The sequence below is a fragment of the Penicillium bovifimosum genome (assembly GCF_028826915.1).
Source record: "Penicillium bovifimosum strain IBT 22155 chromosome Unknown utg000006l_segment0_segment0, whole genome shotgun sequence".
NCBI lineage: Eukaryota > Fungi > Ascomycota > Eurotiomycetes > Eurotiales > Aspergillaceae > Penicillium > Penicillium bovifimosum.
In genome coordinates this window covers 550,189-570,841 of record NW_026622715.1, presented here as the reverse complement: position 1 = coordinate 570,841, position 20,653 = coordinate 550,189, and the positions used below count along the sequence as shown (strand labels likewise).

General features: G+C 51.3%; 9 protein-coding genes across 9 annotated transcripts; 7 read left to right on the top strand and 2 right to left on the bottom strand.

Annotated features, from left to right (window-relative positions):
* Positions 1-207: 207 nt before the first annotated feature.
* On the top strand, positions 208-1,939 carry N7515_007848 (zinc knuckle transcription factor; the record flags this gene model as incomplete). The annotated part of the gene is made up of 3 exons (XM_056668592.1): positions 208-1,072; positions 1,140-1,495; positions 1,619-1,939. Coding segments are annotated over 3 exons (1,542 nt in total), but the record flags the coding sequence as incomplete, so codon positions are not given.
* Positions 1,940-2,653: 714 nt separating this feature from the next.
* N7515_007847 (uncharacterized protein) lies at positions 2,654-5,091 on the top strand (the record flags this gene model as incomplete). The annotated part of the gene is made up of 2 exons (XM_056668591.1): positions 2,654-3,503; positions 3,527-5,091. 2 exons carry the CDS (start codon positions 2,654-2,656, stop codon positions 5,089-5,091), a joined length of 2,415 nt encoding a protein of 804 aa, XP_056518421.1.
* A 644-nt stretch (positions 5,092-5,735) lies between these two features.
* N7515_007846 (putative bifunctional fatty acid transporter/acyl-CoA synthetase (FAT1)) lies at positions 5,736-7,885 on the bottom strand (the record flags this gene model as incomplete). The annotated part of the gene is made up of 4 exons (XM_056668590.1): positions 5,736-5,907; positions 5,976-6,119; positions 6,182-7,349; positions 7,384-7,885. 4 exons carry the CDS (start codon positions 7,883-7,885, stop codon positions 5,736-5,738), a joined length of 1,986 nt encoding a protein of 661 aa, XP_056518420.1.
* Positions 7,886-8,724: 839 nt separating this feature from the next.
* N7515_007845 (putative peroxisomal 3-ketoacyl-coA thiolase (Kat1)) lies at positions 8,725-10,272 on the top strand (the record flags this gene model as incomplete). Its single annotated transcript, XM_056668589.1, has 6 exons — positions 8,725-8,823; positions 8,895-8,990; positions 9,048-9,896; positions 9,951-10,015; positions 10,064-10,175; positions 10,234-10,272. The coding sequence occupies 6 exons, from the start codon at positions 8,725-8,727 to the stop codon at positions 10,270-10,272; spliced, it is 1,260 nt and encodes a 419-aa protein (XP_056518419.1).
* A 248-nt stretch (positions 10,273-10,520) lies between these two features.
* Positions 10,521-11,724, bottom strand: N7515_007844 (serine hydrolase domain-containing protein; the record flags this gene model as incomplete). Its single annotated transcript, XM_056668588.1, is given in 2 exon segments — positions 10,521-10,748; positions 10,765-11,724. The coding sequence occupies 2 exon segments, from the start codon at positions 11,722-11,724 to the stop codon at positions 10,521-10,523; spliced, it is 1,188 nt and encodes a 395-aa protein (XP_056518418.1).
* Positions 11,725-14,089: 2,365 nt separating this feature from the next.
* On the top strand, positions 14,090-15,193 carry N7515_007843 (uncharacterized protein; the record flags this gene model as incomplete). Its single annotated transcript, XM_056668587.1, has 1 exon — positions 14,090-15,193. One exon carries the CDS (start codon positions 14,090-14,092, stop codon positions 15,191-15,193), a length of 1,104 nt encoding a protein of 367 aa, XP_056518417.1.
* A 1,939-nt stretch (positions 15,194-17,132) lies between these two features.
* Positions 17,133-18,254, top strand: N7515_007842 (uncharacterized protein; the record flags this gene model as incomplete). Its single annotated transcript, XM_056668586.1, has 1 exon — positions 17,133-18,254. One exon carries the CDS (start codon positions 17,133-17,135, stop codon positions 18,252-18,254), a length of 1,122 nt encoding a protein of 373 aa, XP_056518416.1.
* A 1,016-nt stretch (positions 18,255-19,270) lies between these two features.
* Positions 19,271-19,690, top strand: N7515_007841 (uncharacterized protein; the record flags this gene model as incomplete). The annotated part of the gene is made up of 1 exon (XM_056668585.1): positions 19,271-19,690. One exon carries the CDS (start codon positions 19,271-19,273, stop codon positions 19,688-19,690), a length of 420 nt encoding a protein of 139 aa, XP_056518415.1.
* A 141-nt stretch (positions 19,691-19,831) lies between these two features.
* N7515_007840 (Dynamin) lies at positions 19,832-20,479 on the top strand (the record flags this gene model as incomplete). Its single annotated transcript, XM_056668584.1, has 2 exons — positions 19,832-19,983; positions 20,164-20,479. The coding sequence occupies 2 exons, from the start codon at positions 19,832-19,834 to the stop codon at positions 20,477-20,479; spliced, it is 468 nt and encodes a 155-aa protein (XP_056518414.1).
* Between the last annotated feature and the right edge of the window lie 174 nt (positions 20,480-20,653).

Here is a 20,653-nt window from a genome sequence, read left to right as displayed (position 1 = left end):
AATGGGGTGCCGTTAGTTAGTTAGTTAGTTAGCAAAAGTTGGGGTGTCCTTAGCAATTCCCCGAATGGACTCGACGATCTGGACAAAGAGAGGCCTACGAGTCTACGACCCCATGTCATTGTCCTTCCAAGCAGGCTGAAAAATTTCTTGCCAGAGACCTGGGGCGTGCGAGAGTATTAGGAAAACGCTCGGACCTTACATCTAGGTGGGGAAGGAGGATGGTGGAGGGAAGATGAAAGCGAAGATTTGGATTGTGAAGAGGATATTGAAGATTACGAGTATACCACCTCCGGTGACACGACACGAACGCTGAAGATTCGACTCTCCTTGACTGATGAGGAAATGGGCGAGTTCAAGTGGATAAAAAACTTTATCGCCAAATGCACCTGCGACGGCGTTACTGTAGCCACCGCTCTGGCTCGATACATTCATCGAGAGGGCATACGCTCTGAATCCTGGGAAAGGATGGAAGAGCCCAGTGAGGAAACGTGCGGTGTGGCCTTTCATGTCTTTGATCGATATGGAACAGTCCAAACCAAGTATAAGGACCATCCAGTACAAAGAGGAACTGGTGTATGGGGAAATGATCTTGATCATGGCCCACTTTTCCTAATTGAAAAGCTTCATGTTATCGCACCGGAACTACGTCGGAAAGGGCTGGGACAGAGAGTAGTGTCTTTACTTTTGGAAAAGGCCAAACGGTTCTACCTAGACGATAAGCTAGACGGCAAACTCGCAGATCTTTTCTACGGTTCCAATGAAGCCTTTGAGCGAGCATGGACTCTACATGCTCTAGTCAGCCCCGGAATACTAACAGCTGATATCGAATCGCAGTTAGTGGGCAAGTCCGCAGAAGAACGCTTGATGTCTCGGACTCGAATTCAATCCGGTGCTATTGACTTTTGGCGATCGTGCGGTTTCCGCCGAATCGGAGCATCTCGGTGTTTTGCACTTTCCTTCGATCTCCAACACCAGTCTCGCGCCCTTGGGGCTACTTCCGATTTCGATCCGCGTAGAAGCTATGCTGAAGATCTTGAGAATGAAGAACTAGAAGTGATCTACGAAACAGATCGTTTTTACTGAGGTAAAGAAACTGAAAATGGAAAGACTTCGTGACGCGTTGCCGCTACACCACGCAGTTCTCACTCTGACGGACGAAGAACTCAAAGCTTTTTTCGTCACCCACGCCGACGATGAGATTGGCTGGGATCGAGTGACCAACTCTGAAGCCACGCTTCTGCATTTAACCGCATCCGAGCTCAAGCCCCTGAGCACACGGTGGCTACTTGAGAATGTCCACCACGCCGACTCCTGGAAGACGACCCGTGATATTGACGGGTACACCCCACTCGAAGCATTGAAGGAGAATTTAGAGACAATGCGAACACGAAAGTCATATGGCCTTTTCAGGATCTTGAACGTATCAGATCACTTTAAAGGGTACCCCGACACTGCAGTGTCCTGTCTCTCCTTGCTGTTGGGACGGGATACTTCGGTGCGTAATGACGCATGCCTCCGATATGGGTGTACATGCGGAGAGTGCCTGGAAGGATTTCTATCCGCCCGAATGAGGAGCTCATTGATCTTTCACGGCGAGACTACGTACGACCTTATTCAGGAGGAAATTGATGATGGCGACTTTTGGATAGAAGACAACGACTACATCCTCGTGCACCTCGATCCCGATGTGCGAAAGAACCTCAAAACCAATAAGTCACTTCGAAAGGGCTTTGTGAATATTTTCCAAATTGCCGCGGAGTGTCTCAAGGCGAATAGGGCTCCCACCGCAGAAAATGTTGAGCGGTGTTGTAACAATCGCAGCGAGTGGCCACCGGATACCAAGAACTACCTGCGACGCGCTGGGACGCAGTTGGGCTGTCGGGCGGTGCTTCGATACATGTTCGACGCTGCTAAGGAAGAGGATGAGAAAGCAGGTAATGGTGAGTGTCAACTCATATTGAAGAAGGAATGGTCAGATCTACCCTCTTGCAGAAATGATCATGAGTTCGAGTTTGTTGCCAGGGCGTGTGGTTACAATGGGAATGATATTTAGTTGCCATGCTGGTGGATGGAATAGTTTCTGAAAGGCCCAACAGATACAGTTATTTGCGGCACTTTGACTTGTGCTAAGAGGTATTAGTTTAGCCTTTTAAATAGTTACATTCTGTGACTGTAACTAATGTACCCATAAAATGTCATTGTAATTCTGCTTTTGCGATTTGTCTAAGCCGATCTGATACCTATGGAGTACCTAACGTCTATGATCGAGCTATGTGGGAACATTTGGGGTTGGAATGGATGGAAACCTAGTAGGGACCTTGTCGCGACGCGAAGCGTCGCCTATTATATATACGCTGTCCTATACCATAGCAAGTATGTCTCCTTCACCTGGTCAATTTTCGATCGAGGCTTCGAAAGAAACGCGTTGTGATAGCTGTGCTCCACCAGTCTCCGATGGAAAGGGTGATGGATGGGAATTGATACAGACATCAATTCCCGTGATCGATTCTTGAATTACTTGGTCATTTGTTGTGGGCTAGGTTGCTGTAACTAGTCCTTGATAGTGCCCTTGGCCTAGGCCAGCCCCTCCTTTGCTCCCGACCGCGCCACTGTCCTATTCTCTTTCTTCCTCCCCAGTCACTCGAGTATTACTATGCCGTGGGATTACAGGTCTCTCTACTCCACGACCCCTCGCTCCTTCCTCTTTGCCGTCGTCGCAAATGTCGGCCCCGGCGGCGCTAGCCGCGCCCTGACTGTGGCCTACCGCCAGTATCATGACAGATACAACGAATTCGAAGCATCAGGCGCACGGGTGCACCATATGGTGACCGACACCCTTGCGCTAATCGAAATCCTCTCGGATCCCGCGAACCGAGCGCTGCTGGAGGCAGAGAGGGCGCTCGTGGAGGACTGGTATCGTCGGTCTCCCCATGAACCTTCGGTTCATGAGCGGCCCAGCATACCTGACACCGCGCAGCCCCCGTATGTGCCCAGTTTCGAGGATGAGGTGCCAGTGCAACAACAGCCCCGGCTGCCGTGGCGTGAGGATACGCTCAGTCAGTTTCCCTTCACTGCGACATGCGTTTTGCTGGCCTTGTTGCGTGACGATAGCGCTGCTGATGCCACCCGCCCCGGCGACGTCCAGTTCCAGCCGCTCTCGACAGTGTTCCGGGCGGACTGCACTGAATATGGCTTGGTCGTCCTCGACATCTCCGAGCTCGATAGCGGTGTCCAGTACGGCATTGCTGCCTTTCCTGTGCACTACATGGCCACGGTTTGGGACCCCGACGAGAACATAGACTGGGATCCCGTCGAAGACGACCAGCCGGAAGAGGTGGATATTGTACTTGAGAGCTCGCGGCCTCGAGTGCTTTTGTCAATTGCTCAGTGGATAAGGAAGTACTACAGCTTGTGGGGTCTGGAAGACCACCCTGGTATCCTCCGACTGGAGGAGAGGCCGCTGGCTGATGCGGCAGCCTTGGACTGTACGTCTGTTCACGCCAGTGGGATCCGGATGATTTTGCAGGTGCTGACGGGGGAATTTTAGATATCTGGCCACCGGAGCTGGAGGATCCGCCTCGACCAACTTCAACAGGTATTCTCTCGAGCATCTTGAAGGTAGACGAATCGCCGCGAAATCGGTCCATAGACCACGCAAAGGATGATGGATCGACCGCAGTAGCCTCGAGTGTGACCACATCACACGAGCCGCTGCAGAATGTGCCTGTGGACATGGATCGCACAATTGATAATCTGCTGGTTCTCACCCGGGAGCCCGTCTCTCCTCCCCGCGAGAAACAAGCGCTCGCTCACCTTCAAATGCTGGCCCCGTTTCGCCAGAAGCTGCTGCAGCGACTCGAAGAGGTGCCTGATAGGCTCGGCCCCTCCACGATCTCCAGCCATGTTCTGCGCGTGGCATACACTGAGCACTGCCACCTCAACTGGGTGGTGTTTGGGAGCCTGCCGCCTCGTGTGATTGCGGCCGCTATTGCCTCGGATGAGCTTGGGGGTGCGTCTGCGCTCAGCCTCTGCGTCGATGCGTGGGCGGGAGATGAGGAAGAGGGAGCATCAGACCTTGTTGACCTCGCAGCGGCCCTGGCACAATGCGCAGGTCTTCAACAGCTCTGCTTCTTGCAGCGACCGGACCGGGACAAGGACGATGTCTCGTCTCGTGTCTGCTCGCAGCTTTTGCGGCTGTGGGGGAGGGAACCAGGAGGAGAAGACTGGGAGTGGCTCAGGCGGAAAACCATCCATTCGACCTCTGCCTTCTTGACCGGTTTACGCAACCGTAAGTTGCCCACATCATCCTTGATGATAGCTTCGGGATCCAGCTTCACCTCGCGCGCCCAAATCTTTCCTAGGATCCATCTGTACACGTTGCTCGGTCCCCAACGCGAAGATATCCCAAACGCAGCCGCAGAACACCACGTCCACCCTTCTCGTCCTGGGTACATCGCCTACTACTCCATGGAAAACACCGGGTTAACCGCCGAGAACTTCGCCGTCCGATTCCTGGAATACCTCTGGTCTATGGGTCCGTATTCAGATCCCGACAAGGCCATCTTGCGAATGGCATATCATGGGGCTTTCTCGTCGCTCGCTTCTGATGACGACGATAGCGAGCAATACCGCCGTAAGCACGGCTGGTCGCTGCCCGGGAGACCGCCACCACTATCGCCGCTCCGGCCATCGCCAGATCGATTGGGTGTGAGGCCTATCCCTGCCGGATTTTCCGATGCCGGGCTCGCCCCCGACGACCCGTCCAAAGTCCGACTCGGGGATATTCCCCCTAGGAGCTGGGTGGTTCTTGTGGATCGACAAGATCGCAGTTGCCGGCCTAGCGACGGCACCGCCTTCTTACAATACTCTTTTATGAAAATCCGGCAAGCCTGTGCTGAGATTGCGCCCGAACAGCAATCTAGCTTAGTCGAGATGGTCGGCGGGCTGACCAACTTCCTGCGCGAAACCGTGCCGGGGATTGATATTGCCACGTGGGAGAAACGGGTCGAGGAGGTAGAGAGGGAACGCTGCATTGACGTCGGTGTCATGGCTGAGAGCCGGGCCTACACTTTGCTGGATCAGTTAGTGTGAGAGCATGCCATTGTATCTCTAATTAATCCCCCTTACACAGTAGATTCGCCACGATCGGGGGTCGAACCAGGTACCTGACGTTCCCAACTGACCCGTTATACGACATTTAGCAGCACGTGACGTGGACTGTGGAAAACCACTATACCCGACCACGAGAGGAATATATACAGATACAGAGTACGGAGTACTACAAGTTACAACATTTTCTTTTTGTTATGCGAGCCCCACTACGGGTAGCATAGTGGATCTGGCCAGCCACACGCGCGATCCCCACCTCTCATGGTTATGCTATGTCGATCTCCCGCCTGAGATCTCCCGAGATTTTCTCCAAACTCAAAGGTTATTACCTAACTTGGCCCAATTTGAAGGGAGGTACATATCTAGTACTACGTAGTACATGCAGGTGCCACTTCTCAGGTACCTAGAGTATATCTTGATTATGCAATTATGGCTCACAGCCCTAGCCAGAGCAATGAATTGTCAATAGATCTAGAAAAGAAAGAAAAGACAAGACCGAAACTTCGGTTTCCCACGGAATCTGCATGTAGCACAATGACGGATCCATTAGGTCTAAGATACAATTCATGACGATATATTGTGAATCGTGTTTCCAATTTACATCCAGCGTACAACCTACTGATTACTTAGATCCTGGCTTTACCACTCTCAATCTCCTTCCAATCTTGCTCTCCCAATCGCCGATACTGGGACTGGTCCAACCAGTATAGTATGTCCCCGTCATGCTGGCTACGGGGATCCCAGCCCTTCACTGCTAGGGCACCCTTGGCCTGTTTGAAAGTCACACCTGTGGCAACCCTGCAAGTTATAGCTCTGTTAGCGCCATGGCCACTGGTCGATTTGGATGAATGTAATGCAATACTCACTTCTCGGTGATTCGGACTAGTCGAGGCAGAGCATACGAGGGAACGCCCTTCGTTTTAAGCTGCTTGTACAAGGCAGACATCACCTCCGTCTCAAGTGCTGGTGATTCGAGCGTAATTCCAGCGGCGCCAGCCTGGCCATCATATCTGCAGCAATCCATCAGCGATAATCTCTACCATAAAAGCAACAAAACAACCGAAACACATACCCGTTCAACTTCACGCCATATACAACAGCATCATGCACACCATCTATCCGGCAAAGATGGTCCCGAACCTCCCCAGCACTAACATTCTCGCCCTTCCAGCGGAAGGTGTCACCCACTCGATCCTGGAACCTCACCCACCCGGATGCATCTTGAACGACCAGGTCACCAGTCCGTTGGAACAAGTCACCTTTTTGGAAAACATCACGCAGAAGCTTCTCTTCTGTGGCACCCGCATTACCCAGGTACTCAATCAGCAAACCACGGTCTCGGACGCGGCCTATTGCTTCGCCCTCCTCTCCAAGCCCGGCCCTGACACAGAACCCAGTGACGGGGTCACGGTACGGCATCTCAGTATTAGTGTCATACTTGACGATGAAAGTATCGTCTTCCAAAAAGCGGCGAATGGGCCCAGAAAAGCCGACCTTGCCAGCACCCCAAGCACCGACACCGTGATTATCAAACTTGGCAACGCCCTCTGTGGAGCGGTAGAACTCTCGGATCTCAGGTACGTTGAAACGTTGGCGGAACTTTTCCCAGATCTCACCGCGCAACCCATTACCTGATGCCACGATGCATTTATGGTCCTGGTCGTACGGCGAGGGCGGCGTCGAGAGCAGATATCGGCACAACTCGCCGATATACAGGATGCGAGTGGCGCCAGAGTCGTGAACCTCTTTCCAGAACTGCGAAGCGGAGAATTTTCGCCCTAGACATAATGTTCCTCCGTTACCGACGGCGGCACACAAGCCGGTAAAGAACGCTGTACCATGGAACAGGGGGAGGGGGGAGTATATGCGCATTGGGTAGTACTTTGATGGGTTGTTGGCGTCTGACGAGAGGGGAGTGGAGGTAATCAGGGTGAGCATGTTGCGAATCGCACAGGCTTTGGGTTTTCCTGTTGTTCCCGATGTAAAGATTAGGAGAGCAAGGTCCTTTGGGTTGCGTGTGGCAGCTGCGAGTCCCGACGGGGAGAATTGCTGTAGGGTTTCCGAGGTAATGAGCTCGACTGAGCCTGTGTCAACACTTCCGAACGATGTCATGTTGACCGTAAGGTGTGGTAAGTCGACGCAGACGTGTTGCGCCAGATCGGCGGTTGAGACAATCTGCTTGGAGCTGGATACGTTCAGACAATGAATGAAGGTATCGTCTTTGGCTAGTATCAGCGACGCTATTCATGGTTCGCGATTGAACGGTGGACTGACCTCGCAGGTTCGTGTTGATCAATGCGGCCACAGCGCCCAATTTTGACAGCGCATATACAGTGACTACCATCTCCGGTGAGTTGGTTGTGAACACACCCACCGTATCACCGGGGTGGATGTCACGATCTTTGAGAAGAGCGGCCATCCTGTCGGCCACTGCAGATATTGCATTAGCAGTCAGCTGCAAAGTTTTATCAAGAGACAGGAAGCACCAACGGTCTTTCAATTCACCGTATGACCACGTCCTTTGCTCAAACCAAAGCGCATCATGGCCACCTCGTCCTTCGACCTCCACTGCTCTCTCAAGCATTTTATAGATGGTCGTTGAGCCATCGAGCTTGGCGATGCGCTCGCCTAGCCTCTTTGCGAAGGCCTTATCATTGGCCATTGCGCGCAGGTCAGTGGAAATAGCGAGCTTCGCATTCAGATACGCACCGGCGGCCACTGACAGAGCAGAGGCCGCGGCCAGAGCAGGTACACCGACTTCGGAAAGCGTGTCCATTGCGACCAGGATTCCAGGAATGTCGACTTTATATTGGAGGTCAGAGGTCTTGGAATGGCTTGTTAGAGTTCAATGCAGCCACCAGTACTCGGGGTATAATGTATTGGCGGTGTATCTTGCCTATAGCCTGATGACTAGAGGAAATTCGAAACCCTCAGGGCCTGTAAGGAGGCAGTTATGTATTAAGAACCCCTGCTCTCGGGAGACAGACGACGGGACCTCGCCCGCCTCGATCTGCCGCCCCTAACGGCGCTACCCAGGTCATGGCTTGGGCTCTGACATAGCCATACACCCCGGATCGCATTGGAAGTGGGTCCGACCAATACGGAAATCCCCCACGCTCCTTCGTTTCCCCGGGCCCGAAAGGCTTGACCGAGTGTTTCCCAGCCTTTGTGAGTGAGAGCACCTCATGCCTCTTGATTGTGCCTATCCAATCTGACAAGATTAACTGTCGTATTCTTAGGTAGAAACCTCTTTGAACATTGACGTCGAGCCCTATATCCCTCTCAATGTCGTCGAATCGGTAATTGAGAATTGGTCAATATCTGTGGGGCCATGAAACGCTCAGAATATCACCCATCCACCAACCATACCCTCACAAAGCCAGCCGAGGAACAATAAATTACGGTATCATACACGGCGTGACACCCGAAGACTTCGGCACTTCCACTCGGCTTAATACCGGCTCGTTCCTGAGCCAATTGTGGTAGACTCTGGAGAAGCCGCGGTTCTTTTTTTGCCCCACGTCGTTCACTCCGGGGTATATTACAACGGCGAGCGCTGCTCTTTTGTTCCGAGGTACCTTCCCCATCCTTTCAACGTTCTCCCACGAATCTACAATGTCTTCACCACAGCAACGTTTGAGCTCGGTCGCGAACCAGCTCGCAGCTCCTGGCTCTGCCCGCCAGAAGCTTTTGGCAAAGAACCCCGATGATGTGGTACGTTGGATTCTACAACTTCGAAGTCAGCATTCAGAAGCTCCGGCCACTAACCAATTGCCTTCTACTAGGTCATCACGTACCTGGCCCGTACGCCGCTCACTAAAGCCCGCAAGGGTGGGCTGAAGGACACCACCGTCGACGACCTACTTGTCTCGCTCCTCTCGGTACATTCCTCCCTCTACACTAAGGACAAAACGCGCAGCGACTAATTCATACAACAGACCGTCCGTGAGAAGTCCAACCTTGACCCCAATCTTGTCGAAGATGTCTGCGTTGGCAACGTACTCTGCCCTGGTTCCGCATACGTCGCTCGCTCCGCCGTGTTGGCCGCCGGATACCCCGTAACAGCAGCCGCCTCAATCACGAACCGATTCTGCTCCTCCGGCCTCCTTGCCGTGCAGAACATCGCCAACCAAATCGTCACCGGATCGATCGACGTCGGAATAGCCGTCGGCGCCGAAAGCATGAGCAAGAACGCCGACGGCGGCGCCCCCGAAATGTCCGAGCGCATCACCAGGCACCCTATCGCATCGCAGAACTCCCAGCCCATGGGCCAGACCTCGGAGAACGTGGCGGGACAGTTCACCATCTCGCGCGAGCAGATGGATGCTTTCGCGGCCAAGAGTTTCCAAAAGGCCGAGCGCGCCCAGAAGGCCGGCTGGCTCGATGATGAGATTGTGCCCGTCAAGACTCAGGTCAAGGACCCCAAGACCGGCGAGGTTAAAGATATTGTCGTTGACCGTGATGATGGCATCCGTTACGGTACCACCGCCGAGAGCCTCAGCAAGGTCCGCGCTGCGTTCCCCCAGTGGGCTCCGAGTGCTACTACCGGCGGTAATGCCAGTCAGATTACCGACGGCGCTGCTGCGCTGGTGCTGATGAAGCGCTCGCGTGCTCAGCAGCTCGGTCAACCCATCGTTGCCAAGTTCTGCGGTGCTACCGTTGCTGGTCTGGAGCCCAGAATCATGGGTATCGGACCATCCCTTGCTATTCCTAAGATCCTGACCAAGTTCAACTTGAGCAAGGATGACGTTGATATTTTCGAGATTAACGAGGCCTTTGCCTCAATGGTGAGTTTCTCAAACGTGCGAGTGTTGTGCAAGGCTAATACTTCATTGTTCCAGGGTGTTTACTGTGTCGACAAGCTGGCTTTGGACGAATCGAAGGTGAACCCGCGCGGTGGTGCTATGTAAGTGACACTTCCACAATCCAGTTGACATATGCTGATGTTCTATAGTGCTTTCGGTCACCCTCTGGGCGCCACAGGCGCACGTCAAGTTGTCACTGCTTTATCCGAGCTGCGCCGACAGGATAAGCGAATCGCCGTGACTTCGATGTGTGTGGGCACTGTAAGTACTCTCTGATCGCCAGACTCCAGTCCTGAGGTATACTAACTGATTCAAACAGGGAATGGGTATGGCCGGTATCTTTGTTTCCGAGCATTAAGTATGCAGAGGAATGGCCGCTGAGTGCGAGGTCTTGTGTTGACATTGTATATATTCCCCAAACATAGCATACGGTCCGATCTGATTCTGCATACTTGATCAATTCCATAGGTACAAATCCCTACATGCACTGTAGATGAACCTTAGGCGTGTGACACGCAGGATTATGGCGTAGTCCCCGATTTCATAGCCCAAAAGCGAGCAAGCGCTGACGGTTCGGCACACCTTGGCCAAGGCTGCCTATCATATTCATTGCTGCTCCTTCCATGCTGCATATTCAGAATAAATGCCGCGGCGGAAGGCCTGCTTCAGCTCAGCCGCTGCCGTGCCATCGACCGGCAATGTGGCCTGGATCGCACCGACACCACCCAAGTCATTCTTTCGATCGATAAACCACGCAAGCGTCAATCCGCCGCCCCACGTCATGGTCTTCTCACCATACCAGCCATCGACATCCTCGAGCGTCAACAAACCCCCCTAAGCCGTGTCCAACCTTCGTTCCTGGGTCAATTCCCACACGGAAAAAGATCCCCGCCGGGCTAGCAAGTGCAGCTTGGTGGCCAGCGGTTGCCTCCGGGCTCAGATGATGCTGAAACATCTCGTCGACGGTAGCAGGTGCAAGCAACGCGCCGTCATTAGCTAGCAACGATCGCATCACCTTGACGAAATCAGAACCTGGCAAAAACAATCCATGTCCACCAAAGTCTCCACGGCCCCGCAAGTTCATCTCGCCGTCCCCGCCTATAACTGCACGGCCGAGAGCATCTGGATCGCTTGGATTGAGATCGACTAGACGCGAACGCAAGTCCTCGCGGGTTACAGGGTAGAACTGAGCATCCGTAATACCGAGCGGATCAAAAATCCGCCGCTGCATGAACTCCATCAAAGTGCAGCCTGCCACGCGCTCCACCACGCGGCCTGCCCAGTCAAGACCAGATCCATACATCCAGCCGGCACCGGGCTGGAAGCTGAGCGGGTAGCTAAATCGCTCTTCGACCGGAAGGCGGTCGGCTCCTTTTGTATCAGTGAATTGCTCACGCCACTTCGCGACCTGCGGGTCTAGAAAGTGGTAGGAGGTACCTGCGCTGTGCGTAAGCAGCATCTTTAGGGTGATGGGCCGGGCTGGTGGCTCGAGCTGGGGGCTCCCATCCTCGGCAAAGCCGGTGAGAACATGCTTGGTGGTGAGCTCGGGGATTATGGACGATAGGTCGCCGTCTAGAGTGAGTAGGCTGTCTTCGACACACTGTAGGGCGGCGATGGTGGTAATCAACTTGGTAGCCGAGGCTAGATAGAGCACGTCATCGAGCTCCAGTGGCTTCTTTTCGCCCGAGAGCAGAGTGCGTGTTCCGATTGCTTTGTTGTAGACGAAGTCCCCTTTGGCATCAGTCGCGCAGAGAACAGCGCCATGGATTTTGCCGGCGTCGATGGCGGCTTCGAAGCTAGTAGTCTCCATTGTTGTTTGTTGAAGCTAATAGTTCGAACTCGAACCCGCAGATAGAACGTGAAACGTCTGTTATTGTATTTATAATAAATCTTCTAGCGGAATTAGATACCATTGAATAGGGAGGGCATCCACTCCATTGATGGCACATGCGGTGGGTACTTCGCTTACCCTCCGGAAAGAAAGCTGTTCTTGAACTTTTCCAATCAATCACACCTGCCACTGCATCTATATCTGGATGCAATACAATTGGAAGATCGGGGATACCACGTTTCCCCAGATGAAGTCGGTGGCATGTAACTGTAAGATGTGGAGGAAGGGGCCGAAGGGCAATCTAGGGATACTGTGAATCTGCCCCTTCTCGATCACGTGTGTAAGGTACGCACGAGCCTCGTACTAGTAACTAAGAGATCTAGATCGGGGTCCCGTTTGAGTAATAAGTGGGCCTGGATACGAACCACGAAAGGTTAAACCTTTCTGGAGACTGGAGAGGATAGTGGATGATATGTAAAGAGACTGTGTGAATCTACTAGTATCATTGACTACGGAGTAGCGACGAGCGGGAGGCAAGTGTTGACCATTGCGCGACGGGGGGACTAGGATGATTCAACGTGATTGAATATCGATATGAGCGAGCTTCCCGTCAACTGGCAAACCCTCCAGCCAACTGGCGTGGCTTCCGCCAACTGACGAGCCTATACTTCTACGGATTGCCCCAGTGATCCCACAGCGACTGCATTTATACTGGGAATACAAGATATGACAACTGATTGGGTTTTATTCGCTAGCAAGTAGCAACCCTCTGCTAGCAACCCTCTCCTACCAACTCTCTTAGTTGTTCTTCCAGAGCCACTGGTTAATGCTGTTTGTTAACCGATGCATGATGTCTGACGATAAACTGGGTTCAATCAGGGTTTATTTGCGATGTGGTGAGTCAATGTTTACTGTGTATACTACGAGCAATGACTTCACGCTGCCAGCAATCGATATTACGCGTCATGCTGTTCCGCCGATACATCCCTCTGGGAAAGCTTTCGGGTTGATGGAGCTCGGTTCATTTCTTCTTGTCCAGCCAGTGGATTGATTGAATCTCCTTTCGAATTGTAGACAGCTACTTTCGCCATTAACCGGCTAGTAGCTAGGTGTTAAATAAAGTTTCATTGACGTTACCTCCACTCCAACCAGCAATCCGTATGGTGTGTTGGGGACATCTGCTTCTTGATTGACGAGCTGAATAGTGGCATAGCCCCAGAATAGTAATGCCAATAAATGTGGCCCCAGTGTGCATTTGCCTCCCAGCTAGAGGCGAAAACACCAGGATCGACCGCCACATTGATGACGCCAGCCTTTTGTTGAGGTGACAAGCGTCAAGAGTGCTGCGGTTCCTGCGCTACACCGAGGTTAACCTGCTCAAGGTGTCCTGTACCCATGTGGGTTTGACTACCACCATGCTCTCGCGTTCACAATACCATCTCTACATAGTCGCGGGAAATATCCAACCCTCTATTTTTTTGGTTCTACGAATATACTCAATACAATATGTGCCAATTGATCAAAAGAAGGCTGGACTACGACCATCCCTCTGCCACGGCAGAATGGCGTCCCGCCGAAGCGACTCAGTGTTCAGCTGCCATCAGGGCTAATGTCAAAGATATGAATGATCAACTCCAGCGCTGCACTGGGGCCGACTATTCGACAACCATCTTCTATGACCGTGGCTACTGCGAAAACATTAGCTTCTGCCGTATAAAGGCATTGTAAAAGCGCGGTTGGAAATGCCATATGTGCAAATCTGCGGTTTCCTCTGGCCTCGATACCTGTGCTCCTTGTAAGCACAAGGGTTGCCATGAATGTGAGCTGCGATAAATATTATGAAGGGCTTTTTTAAGGGGCGGTGAGTTTCATCTACTGTGCTACATGGTAACACAAACAGGGCTAATGCTGTATACACTCAGCGTTGATTGGTAGCTATGGTGAAGTGGAGGCAGTGAAGCCGACGGCGGGCAAATAGGCCTATATTTAGGTTCCCTGGGTTCCTACATGGATATGTGGATTGAGGATTTCATGTTTGTCAATCTGCATCAGGACCTACTGCCTGGCCACATTCAGACTGCCAGCTTGTGTGTGATTCATTGGCTTCTTGTCTTAGATTAGTCTCTCCTTTCTGTTTTAGCTTAGCTCCCGTAGGGCACTTGGGGGTTAAAATCCCCTTCGCCCACGCATTCCTTCTATCTGAAATCAAGTCATCTCTCTATATCCGTTTGGCCTTCCTTGCAAAGCTGTCATATGTCCTCATCGAGTCATCGTCATAAGTTTACCCTATCCATAGTGGGTTCATCTTCTTCCTAGTCCACCAATTTCACAGCATATTGTCACCATGCAAGGATTCTACACTGAGTCTATTACCTGGGAACTGGACTACACTTTGGAGAGCGAAATCACTCTTCTCGTCCGCCATAGGAATGCTGCCTTTCGCATCTGCTACGATCCACGGATCCTCGCCGCCTCGTCTCCTGTCTTGGAACAGCATCGCAAGTTTTACAACGTCCTATATAAGGATGATCCAGATGGAGAATCCGGTGAAGTGGAGGAACGTCTCAGAAAGCCGTTTGAGGAACTTATGACTCAGATGGCCCCAAATCAAATGGAGTCAACGTGGAATCTGCATAGCTATCTCTACCCGCCGTGGTTCATTCTCGAGGCAGGGGTAGCTGAGAGCAGCAGCCACATTCAGCCACATTTCAGGGTGGCCCTCTCGCGACAGGAGTTCTCACCTCCGGGTCAATATGTGAGCAACGAGTCCCTTAAACGGCACCTATCTCTGCTACTTAACTCGAAACTCAACAAATACTCGTCTCGTCAAGTGCAGGTTCTGGATCTAACGTCGCATTTGGTCCCATCTAAGGTCCTTGTGGATGATGATGAGTACTTCTTCAAACCTTGGGTGTCAGGTCGAGTGCATGGATACCACGAGCTACAGTCACACAGCAAGATACTTGCGGACGCTGAGGCAAGCCCGCCACTTCTTGCTGATATACGCATCTGTCACCTTCACGGTCTGATTATCGACAACGACGAGGATGTTCTTCAACACTATCCTCTCGACAGCGATGAAGAGTACCACCCTGGGACACGTTTGGTCGGACTACTTCTCACCTATATCGAGAATAAAGGCACTCTGAAGGATTTGGCGCCTTGGTCCGACTGTACAAATGAGGATCGGCTTCGCTGGTCTACGCAAATACAAAACGACGTTGAATGTTTGCATGAGGCAGACGTTGTTTGGGGTGACGCTAAGCCTGAGAATGTCTTGGTTGATATGAAGGGCGATGCCTGGATCATTGATTTTGGCGGCAGTTATACCCGGGGCTGGGTTGACGAGGATAAGCAGGAAACTGTGGAAGGAGACCTGCAGGGTGTGCAAAGGATTGATGATTGGCTCCATGAATGGTCCCGCCAGCCTGTTACTCGTATTAAGTGAAGCAGTAAGAGAGGAATGATGAGGGAGGTGTGTGATGGTGATAGAGGGGATAAAGGGACTTGTGACGGTAAGGGTGAGGGTAAGGGGTCGTTTAATAGAGAAAGAGACAAGGAGCGAGTAATGAGGGGATTGCCTAATGTCAGGAGTGCTTCATAATAAATCCGAATATTGACCTTTGCAAGCACAGAAGTAGGATTAAACGGTATTAATCCTGTAGCTTTGAAGATATTTTGTATCGAGGTATCTTTGGATGGCTTAATATGGGCTTCTGGATATGCCGCAAGGGAAGTCAAGTTTATCGATATGCACGCTTTAGGGGGGCAAAACAGGCCACAGCAAGTTGCTAGAGTAAATGCGATGATTTCGCTGGCATGCAAACTGGTATAATGTTGTTTTCAGTGCAGATTTGATCGAATTGAGCCGTTAAATGACTACCATGGCCATCAAGGACTAGTAGTCGATATTTGCCCTTCGAACGACCCTCAATACATGGTATGAAGTAATTCTGTAGCCAATCGAGGCTAACCTCATCGGCAGTCCATCCATTTGTGCTTTTATTGATCTTCCAGTCAGGTGCAAGGTTATCAAACCACGATTCAATGAAGACCTTGCCCTTGAAGATAATATAGGGCGGAAGGGCCCAACCAGCGGCATTCATTGATTCCACCACAGTCGCCCATTCACGATTCCCAGGTTGTAGCACAGCACCAGCAAGCTGTTGATCGATTGATCATTTACCTTTTGTCAACATGCTACCTTGCGATCACGTACTGCGGAGCCGAATAGCTATGCCTCGCTGGCTTCAAAGGCGTTGAATTTGCGAGTGATGCAGCATATGCAGATACCCCCGACCGACGCAGGTCAGCCGGCTTCATCGTACAGGTATATGGTGGCCCGTTGGACTGGAAGGCTGCAAAGCAACCTACTGTCACCACGTCCACTACCGAAGCCGAGCTTCTTGCCTTAGCCGATGCAGCCAAATCGCTGCAGTGGTGGCGTCGATTTATGGATCGCATCGATTTTGTCCCTGATCACCGTCTCTCTATCCAGTGTGATAACAAGCGAACCGTGGACCTGGTATCGTCGAAAGACCTCAGGATCTCCACAAATTGCGTCATGTTGATATCAACGGCCAATGGATCAGACAGGAGATTAGCCAAGGACGTGTTGATGTTGAATGGACACCTATCGGCAGCATGGTGGCCGACGGGCTGACCAAGGCCCTGACGCGGGCAAAACACGTCAAGTTTTTCGAGATGCTGCGCATGGAGAACGTCAAAAGCCTCGTTGAGCAACTCTGAGTCGTTGTTGACCAACGTTGATGCCCAAATCGGGTAATTGTGAAGCTATTCATCCCTCCAACAGGGACTGTTTTGGAGGACTGAGGGAGTGTATCCAAGCTAAACTATTTTTGTGAATCATGTGACCTTTCTGTACTGTAAAACCCAGCATCCAGGGGTAAACAGGAGAATCAGACAGCGTACACGGCCTTGGCAGTGGTCCTGAGCCGCTGAGCGGGCTCTAGCCCGTTACAAATAAGCGTCCATTAGGGAGGTGAGTAACTCATCGCTCTATTCTCACAGTTCTCTTCCGGTCTCCGCGTAAATTCACAAGGAACAAGCTGCAGGAACATAAATATGTCAAAAGCTTTTCGTTTCTGGACCTGTTGTATATCCGAATGTTTGGCTCCTGCTGCGATCGATATTGGTCTCTGCGGACGCTGTCAGAAGCGATTTTGCGCTGTTCATGCCGTGCCCCCAACTCATTGCTGCAAGGTACGTTGAGCTGTAGCTAGCTGAAGCATGTTTTAATCTGATCATAGAATGACCCTCTTGATGAAGGAGAATGGAGGTCTGCGCAAAGAGAAGAAATAACGACACTTCGACGCAAGGTCAACGACGAAAACCTCCTACGTCGCGCTTCAGAGCGGAACAGGGACATGGATTGTACATTTGACACCACGGACTCTCTAGGAGAGAGGCGGATGGGCGGCATGCACATTCATCTTCGAATTATTTTCAGCGATGGAAATGCCTGGCTTGCTCGGATCCTCCGCCAAAATTACACTTCATTCTCAGACAACTTCAGCAATCTCTGCTTAAAGAGCGAATGTGCCACTTTGGAATGGCTCAAGGATATGAATGTGCCGTCGCCTACACTCTACGACTTCGGTCTACTGAATGACCCTGAAAACGATGTCGGCGTTGCGTACATGCTGATAGAGGAACTCCCTGGGACGCCGTTGCTTTTTCTTAGCCCGTCAGAAGAGCAATTCCGCAAACTGTACAACAACTACGCCGACATCTTGTGTACTATCAGTAAGTACCCCCTTGAGCAAATCGGCTCTCTCTCTTTACGGCCCAATGGTACTATCTGTATGGGTCCCATCGTGGGCGACCGGACTGGTACATTTTCGCAAATGGGACCTTTTCGCAATGCACGGGAGTACTACGCAACTTGGGCGGAGAGATATCTGAAATTAATCTGCGACCGCCAGCTCTTCACCCGGTACTCCGTCAATGCCTACCTCATCTTCAGATACCTCAAAGAACTGGCGGAACAAGGCCATTGGAATGCATTTGAACCTAGCATTGACAACGGTCCCTTCTTTCTGAAACACATGGATGACAAAGGTGACCATATATTGGTGGATGAGGATTATAATATCACTGGTCTTATCGACTGGACGTTTGCCAGGGCGGTGCCAATCTATGAGGCTTTTGGTCCCTCGCTGTTGACAGCAGAAATGAGTGGCATATACGAGGGCAAGGCTGGCCGATCCCGGGGCGACACGATCCTCGCCGAGGCTCTACAGACCAAGAACAAGCATCTGGTTCGCTTTGCCGGCGGCCCCGATCTAGTTCGCCGCTTCTCATTTGGCCTCGGAATGGGTATGGACATATCTTGGGACGAAGCAGTTGCTTTATTCCGAGGTATCATGTCTACGGCTGAAGGGAGCAGCTTAGAATTTGACTGGGATGTCTGGCGCCAGAATCGCCTATCTCAATGGGCCGGTGATGGCAGGTTACAAGCCCTTCTGCTCCAATTGGGAGAAACCTGAGATTTCTCCGAGGAACTGAGGAAGCGAGTAGCAGCGAGGTAACGGCATTAATACATAAAAATTGAAAAAGAAGAGAAGATCCTAACAGTGTGCAGAGGCTTTCGGAATATATCTTTTGGTCTATGCTTCTTCTGTCATGTCCCAGAATATGAACTCCGATTCCTTGTTGTTGTGATATGAGGCTGATGCAAATCAGGAATCAAGCCGCAAGATCCCGAGGTGTCTATACAGAGAACCAAGTTGATTGAGAATCAACTTGGCTCCGTGTTGCATATATAGCCTCATCGTTCCATCTATAATAAATACAACATATACCTCTGGACTACAACAAATAGTGATGGGCGACCGGATACTTGAGCCCACAAAATCGTGATACACACTGTTTGCCATAGCCCCGCTGTGGTGAATTGATTTCCACTTTCTCGATTAACAGCAACATCTGACTCCTGAGAATCATGTGATGGCTTAATACGGTATAGTCTCGTACAGTATAGTATTGTTTCCGAATAAACCCCACTTACTTCTATATCTAATGGATAACCTTCGAAACTATTCTTCTTCCTGACATATTCACTGTCCCAGTCTCACAGTCTCACATTATCCTTTTAACTTCCACATTCTATCATATTCATCCCCTTCAATCACCTCCACCATGTCCTCTCTCATAACTCTTGGTATTGGACCTTTCTCAGGGTCAGATCTTCCACCCGGCCCGTTTGTTTCACCGAAGAACAGATAAGATGCCTTGAGGAGGCCGCAGTCTTCCTGGCCGAATCTCAGCCGAATGCATCGACGGATACCAGTGGGAAGAGAAAGGTTTCAGCTGCATTTAGTGCACCCAGGTCTGTCTCAAAGTCATCGACCTCGTCGTCGTCTTCTGCGTCCGTTACCACCCGTGGTTTCCAGCCTCATATTATCCAAACCTTCGACATCACAATGGCAGAAGAAAGTGTCGAGGTGCTTGAGTATACTATTGGGTATACCAGATAACAGCCATAAACTGGGGCTGTGAAAGAATGGTACAACAACGGCTTCGTCAACAGCAACTGCTCCAAGCCCAGGCAAACCAGCGCATGGCTCATAAGAAGAAGCATAAGCGGCCGAGGAATAAGTCTAGACATGAGCCCAGCAGACATGAACAGGGCCCATCCCATCAGCAACCCACGACAGCAACTATCAATATGACACCTCAAGATTTCCAATTTCCGGATGCATATGTGATGGTTCAGCCTGAGCCCGGTATCCTCGCCGAGCACATTTCTTTATACAAGGGCAAGGCACATCTGAAATTGAGGCAACCGGGTGATATCGTTGAGAGTGATGGGAGGCTCCACCTAAGCACACTCAGAACACCTCCCGGCGGAGATTTCAACTGGAATTTTAATGCTCACTACTGGACTGCGGACAAGGACACGGCTGAGGAATATCGCAAATAAGCAGAAAGGAGATGCCCTACAGCGGATACCTGTATCATTCATATACAGGTTCCGAAATCGTTTATCAACAGCCTCCGCAGGGAGAGCCTGTGGTATTCTCCTAACTGGAAAGAATACATCTGGACAAGCATAAGAGAGGAAATGCTCCACCCGAAATTCGACTATCTCTGGCAGCCTGGGCAAGCGGATATTGTCACGGGCCCTATCTGTTCTACCATCAGCAGACAGATTGTCCGCATCCGCAAAGAAAACATCCAGAGTCGCATCACTGGGGACCACGTGATGCGATTGCCGTCTGGCAAAAAGGCATCTCAATGAGTATTCCTCCAAGGCCATACCATCAATCGGTTAGCCGAGCAGATTCGAGGGAAGATGCATTTTACTATTTTCGAAGCCGTGGCGCGTTCCTCCCTGACTACGGTCTAGGGAAAGTGCAACCACTTCCCTCATCACTCTGAGTGCCTTGACTGCAGCCGCTTTTTGGGTCCTTCTTCATTTACCTGTTGGCATGTTTCTATCTTGCCAAAACCACCTGTTGAGGGATGGGCGTACTACAAAGTGGCCAGGAAACGATTTGTCGACAATGTGTGCATGCAGGGAGCGGATTATTTCCTCGTGAACGGCCCGGAAGCACCCATGAAGTTGTTCTCGCCATCGTGGGTCAATGGTCTCTCGGACAAAGCATTGGAGGAGATTGCAGGGGAGGATGGCAACACAAAGCGGAGACGTCTACAGCTGCGGAAGAAAATCACCGACTTGGAAGCTGGCAGGAATATTGTCTCGAATTAATTATGAAGAGGCTGAAGAGTTCAAGAAGAGTAACGGTCCGTATTCCTAGATGGTCAATTTACATTCTCGCTGCCGAGATGATTATGATTAAGTTGAATAGGTTACAAATTACAATTGCTTTGTCTTACCGACACCCTGACAGTCTCCTAGTTATTGTAAACAGGACATGTGTAC